We start from the raw sequence: 5965 nt of genomic DNA on the forward strand, positions 1-5965 counted from the left end.
CAGACTCTCAATTTGAGGGATGCAATATGAAATCTTGGCGAGAACTGTCCTGGATGACAGAAGAAGACAACAACTTGATGTGTGTTTTGCACATGAGTGTTCGCATGCTACTTACTTACATGTGCTTTTTCAGTATGATCTCCGCCGCCTCCCATACTTTGTGTTTATCCTCGGTTATGACATTGGCCAAACTCTCCCAGTAGGCTTCGTCCGCTGAGGAATCCCACATGTCTGTGCTCCAGTAGCGAGGCTGCCCAGTGGCATGACTCCTCCTTTAGAGAAGCAAAATGTTAGCCCCAGCTGCAAATCTAACAACTCCAATGATAAATAATTTAAGTAAGACTACTATTTGACGTTGTTCATAGCCAACCTGAATCGGCTGTGATGCTTCAGGAAGTCCTTAAAAGCAGGCAGGATGTGGTTAGGATTGCATGCCCGGCTGGTGGCGCCTCCCTGTGACTTGTCGCTGGATTCGGCTGAACCAGCAAAACCACCCTACAAGAAGAAAAAGGGTTTGTTTGTTTGTTTGCTGTTTAAAGGAATGTTGAATGTTCAGCTACAGTAGCTCCCCACCTCCGCTGGCTCCCTCTGTTGGTACTTGAGCATAAAGTCAGCCAACCTGGGTAAATCCTCTTCTCCAATGCCAAAAATCTAGGGGAAGCGAAAAAAATACACAAGAAGCAATTTGATAACTTCAGAAGCCTAGAAAGAATCCACAGCTCTCAATCTGTGCTCTAAATGTAAAAAAGAAAAAGAAAAAAAAAAAGTTGAACACACATTGAGAAGAGTCTCGAGCTTCACAACATGCTGTTCCTTCTTGTCCAAGGTTGCCAACAGCTGGAGTCTGTCCTCCGTCAAGAAGCACTGAGAGAGTGTTTAGAGGAAAAAAAAAAAAAACACTTGAAAGTTTGTTTATAAAAACTAAACAGTACAGTGAAATAAATAAATCATAGGTCTGTGAACAGTTTTATCTTTGGCCTCACCAACTCATCAGACAGCAACTCCATGAGGTCCTTGATAGTCTCCAAGGGCACCTCCTCCTCCTGCCATGCCGCAGCAGCTCCCTCCGTCCCAGCAGAGCCCTCAGGAAGCAACCCGGTGCGCTCCACGCTGGCTCGTTTCCAAGGGTGGTCCGGACCAGACAGATCTAAGGACGAAGCCGCTTGAGGTCTCGCCCAGGCCAGACCCAAGTGCCGCTTGTAGATCATGGAGTCGATGAGCAAAGCCTTCTCCGCTTGTTGCCTCACCTCCTTGTCCAGCATCCGCCATGTTTCCTCAAATTGTTTGGCATCAGACACAGCAAAGTGCCTGACGGATGAAGGGACGCAGGTGGTAAATGAATGTAATCATTGAGGCGCGCATCTCTAGTAAGGTTGCACAGTTAATTAAATGCGTTGATCTGTAATATCTTACTTGATTCTCTGCTGCATGCGCTGGTATTGCTCGATGCTGCGTTTGTGGTCATGGGACAAACGGCTGCTCTGCTTCTCCGACTGTTTCTTGCTGCTCGAGTAGGTGCGCCTCAGGTTTTGCAGCTCCGTCTGCAGGCTGGAACACAAAAAGTGCACTCGATTTCTTTTTTGGTTTGTTTGAATATAATAAAATAATAAATGAGAACACAGTGGAATAAACTGTTTTTTATAAAGTGTAAAAACGGTAGTATTTGTTTGTTGGATGTGTGCCTTTAAGGGGAGTGGCCTTTCAGTGGCATTAGGCGCTGGAGTCAGATAGTTAGTCTGCGTGTTCTCATCTTCTATTTGTGGGCTGTTTGTCCCGTAATAACATTTGCTTTCCACACAACGTGCAAAAACAGAAAACGCGATCACAAAACATGATGGCCGCTAATATTTTATCCCCCTTTGTTCTTCTGATGTGGGGACCAATTTAACGGCGTATTAGCGCTATCAACCTTCCACTGCAAGGAAACCAATGTGAACTGATGCTGGTCGGGTGTTGTGAAATTTGCTGGCGCCATCTTGTGGTGGGGGGTTGAAGCGCACATCTAAAACTTTTCATTTGTCTCAAGATGAAAAATCGGCCATGTGACAGACGGCATCTGGAAAAAGCCGCAAGTTGAGGCGCTTATTCTCAAGGCCCCACTGTAGAGTGACATGCGCTTTTGACTTACCTGTGGATTCGGCTCTTCATGTTGGCTAAATTGTACATCTCTCGGTCATCCTTGTCTTTGATGTAATTTATATTGCTGATCATGCTGTCGGCCATCATCTGCTGATGTTCCCTCTCCAGTTCCTAAAAAATGGACACTTGACTAGTTCTGGAGACCAAACATTAACCTTGCATTAGGGCTGAACAATTGTGAAAAGTAATCTGGTTGCATTTTTTTTTTTTCTCCCTTCAATATTGCGATTGCAATTTAATCAGCGAAGGTCCTTTTCTAATGTATTTAAATACACAAGCAATGAATGTTTACTGCAATAAACAACATCAGATCCATTATACATTATAAGATAAACAAAGGCAAATGAAGCATTAATTAATATGAAAGACAGTTGCGGTGTAAACTTACTATATACTTTGTTTGACGTGCAGTCTTGTAAGTGTTCACCATGACAACAAAATTCTGCCGCACAATTGTGGCGCAAACATAAGTAGTATACGCTATCACACCAACTAAAGTTCAGATGAACAACAATGTAAACAAATCTGTGGCTTTGCCACTTCATATTTCATCAAACGTGTAAACATGTGGACTGCGACATCTCAAACACGCAACTTGTCATCTAAACCGATAAAATGAATCAAATGTAGATCGATGAAAGCTTAGATTCAAGCTGGCACAATTCATCGTCATACCTGAAACTTTGCAAAGTGTTGGGCCCTCAGTGCATCATACTTATATTCCGGATCCATCATCAGGTTGTAAATTTTGGCTTCGTACTCCTCCACTGTCCTTTTCCTCTCTGCCAGCCGCACTTGCTGCAAGCACACCGTCGGTCGGTCGTCGTTGGTTTACATGTGCAGCTCAGGCATTACAAACAGAAATGTAAAAATGTTGTCTCCTAATAACCTGTTGGTCCCACAGCTCCTTGAGGCACTGCTCCCATTCTGTCTGGTCTTTAGTGAGCAAGACGTCATGCTCCTGCTGGTACATGCTCTAGAAAAGGGTGACCATGAGTGGCAAGTTAGCAGCTTGGGATTTTTCTTTACAGTTCGTTTTGATTTCATTTTGACTCTTGTTTTTTCAAATTCAGTTTGTTGTAATTCGTTTTCAGAGCAGATTTGTTCATTTTTATTTTTCTCCAAAATGATTTGTTTTATTTTCGTTTTTTGGAAATATATGGTGTGTTTGTCGAGTGCAGGACCAAAAAAGTCACTAAGTATTGTGGTAAACTATAATTGTCAAAAGACTGTTTGACCTTCTTTAAACTCTTTGGGCGTACAGCATCAATACCGAAATAAATTCACTTAAAATGAACGTTCATGCATATTAACTGACAAAGATGAAAACTAAGGACATTTTTTCAGAATTGGTTTTAACATTTTAAGATGTTGTTTCTGTTAGTTTTCATTTTTATTTCGTTAGCAAAAATGTTTTTTCAATTTTAGGTTTAATTGGGCGACACGTGGATAGTTTGAGTTGTTTCATTAGTTATCGTTAGCTATATAACATTAAAAAAAAAAAAAAAAAAAAAAAAACGACTTATGAAAAGATGTTGACAATGTCAACCCAATTCATGAACCAAATGACGACTTCATTCAGAATCATCATCAAGACCAAAGTGGAAAAATGTGGATCAAGCCATCTTATAATGGCGAGCCTGGACCACAAGATCTTGAAACTGCACCTCAATCTGATCCAGCTCCTCCCTGTAGGCCTGAGTCAGAGTACTGATGAGCTCTTCGGAGCGCTGCATCATCTCATCAATCTCTTCCGCCTGCCTCCTCAAGTCCCTCACGTAGCGATCGTCTCCACACTTCAACTCCTTCTCGGACCAGCAGAACGATTACATCACTGTCACTGATGGACCCCGGGCACCAGGAGGCTTGAGTAGTTTGCGCGTTTTGCTACCTGCTGGAGGTCTTTGATGACTTTCCTCTTGTCCTCAATGAGTTCGGCACACAAGAGCTGCTGCCACTTCAGCGTTTCCTGCAGCTCGTAAGGGACGACCGTCTGCTGGGCCAACGACCACCTGCCGGTAATCTCTTCAAACTTCTCCTGGCTGGACTTGACTTCTTTCTCCAGCAGCTCTGAGCTGAGTCGAAAAGGACACAAAGAGGCCTTCGTCGGCTCATACGCGTGGCATGGTTACGAGCAGTTATCGTTGGGAAGATGAAAAAATTTTACCGTATCCTGCGAGCTTCCTCCAACTCTTCCCTTCGCAGTGATTCTTTGGCGTCAGCTGCAGCTTGGACGTCGGTCACTAATGCTAGTAAATCTCTCTCCAGCTTGGAAATTCTCCCAGGGCTGCACAACTGAATGTAAAAGATACCATTTTTTAAAAGCTGCTCTGAATAAATGTCTTTGTATTTAATGAAAGTGTAAATGTCCTAATCTAAATCTAATCTCTCAATCTAAATGTTTGCAACGTACTTTATCTTTTGCTGGGTGTGCCTAATGAAATGTCCAGCAAATGTATTACTGTACATGATTTATTTTGGGGGAGTGGTACATTGTTTCGGGGTCAGGAGGCACCAACCTTCTTTGCATGTTGATCTTCTGTTTGAGTCAGCCCCCCCTGCGTGGACGCTCTCCATGTACACAGTGACAGAAGGTAATTTCATTCCGCATTGTTTTAGCAATGTGCCATAAACATGGCTTTGCAAAATAAATTCTTAACCACAATAAATACACAGAGAATAACAAGATGGTGCATTTCATGTGCTTAAAATAAAATGCAAGAACAAAACAACTCCATTTACCCGTTTTCCGCGTCTTTAATTTCGGAAACATCCAACTTGTCACGCGTGTTCTCAGCAACCTTCACGGTTTCCATAATTACGTTATGATGATTAAAAAAAAATTGCACCGTATGACGAGGTATGAAGGTGAGCAGATTCCAGCAGAGTATCGCAGTGGTGCGTTTTGCGACCTGTTGCTACGGCTACCGCGTGCTGCCTTCAGGGACACTCGTAAATTCATTTCGCTAATAAATAAAGTACAAATTACAAAATAATGCCACAATGTTATCTACTAATACATTACACATATGCTAAACTATTGATTTTATATAGAACATGAATATGTATATGAAATAATATTGTCAGTTGTTGGAATGTATGGTCTATATTTTCTTTTGTTTTAATGCGTATTGAATTTTATTTTAATAACAAAGCTGATGCAAAAATAATTAGTACCAATTATAATTAACTACATTGCCCACAATGCTTAGTGTTGTTGGCTCATGCGCACAACGGCTCCCGGCCGCCTGTTACCAGTAGCCAAAGAAACGCGCTACTTCCAAAATCGATCACACGCAAACTTATTCACAACAGTAATTATGAAGTCCCGATTAGTTGCTGCTACGGCCACGGACATACAACGGTAGATGTTAATGCTAAGAAAATGCAGATACATAGCAAAAATAGCATAGCAATCTGAGTTAGCAGAGCGCTACATACCGTCGGACTGCGTACTACCTGCCCGTGCAGGTGAAATGAATGAAGACAAATGAAAAGCAGCTGCGACGTGCAACATTCGCACTGGGCATGCGTACACATATCACCACGAACATTCAAAGAAAAGAAAGGGGTTATTAATTTGTGAAATAAAACATTGTTTTACGTTATTACTCAATTTGGGAAATTATTGACCAAAAGCTATATAAGAAAATGCAGATACATAGCAAAAATAGCATAGCAATCTGAGTTAGCAGAGCGCTACATACCGTCGGACTGCGTACTACCTGCCCGTGCAGGTGAAATGAATGAAGACAAATGAAAAGCAGCTGCGACGTGCAACATTCGCACTGGGCATGCGTACACATATCACCACGAACATTCAAAG

At 42.2% G+C, this 5965-nt stretch overlaps 1 protein-coding gene across 1 annotated transcript in view; it reads right to left on the reverse strand.

Moving 5' to 3' along the window:
• The window catches only part of drc1 (dynein regulatory complex subunit 1 homolog (Chlamydomonas)), a 6254-nt gene extending 692 nt beyond the window's left edge, over window positions 1–5562 (reverse strand). Inside the window, exons 1-15 of the mRNA XM_086019858.1 lie at window positions 4882–5562; window positions 4659–4710; window positions 4307–4434; window positions 4031–4214; window positions 3807–3944; window positions 3029–3115; window positions 2815–2937; window positions 2129–2250; window positions 1414–1548; window positions 984–1308; window positions 778–864; window positions 574–651; window positions 371–495; window positions 120–272; window positions 1–49 (exon numbers count right to left, since the gene is read on the reverse strand). The exon at window positions 1–49 is cut by the window's left edge and continues 54 nt beyond it. Coding sequence (XP_085875984.1) covers window positions 1–49; window positions 120–272; window positions 371–495; window positions 574–651; window positions 778–864; window positions 984–1308; window positions 1414–1548; window positions 2129–2250; window positions 2815–2937; window positions 3029–3115; window positions 3807–3944; window positions 4031–4214; window positions 4307–4434; window positions 4659–4710; window positions 4882–4955 — 1860 coding nt within the window. The 5' untranslated portion in view covers window positions 4956–5562. The remainder of the gene's footprint in view (window positions 50–119; window positions 273–370; window positions 496–573; window positions 652–777; window positions 865–983; window positions 1309–1413; window positions 1549–2128; window positions 2251–2814; window positions 2938–3028; window positions 3116–3806; window positions 3945–4030; window positions 4215–4306; window positions 4435–4658; window positions 4711–4881) is intronic.
• Between the last annotated feature and the right edge of the window lie 403 nt (window positions 5563–5965).

The sequence above is a fragment of the Filicampus tigris genome, chromosome 20 (genome assembly GCF_054856515.1).
Source record: "Filicampus tigris isolate MCC_2025a chromosome 20, RoL_Ftig_1.0, whole genome shotgun sequence".
Lineage (NCBI taxonomy): Eukaryota > Metazoa > Chordata > Actinopteri > Syngnathiformes > Syngnathidae > Filicampus > Filicampus tigris.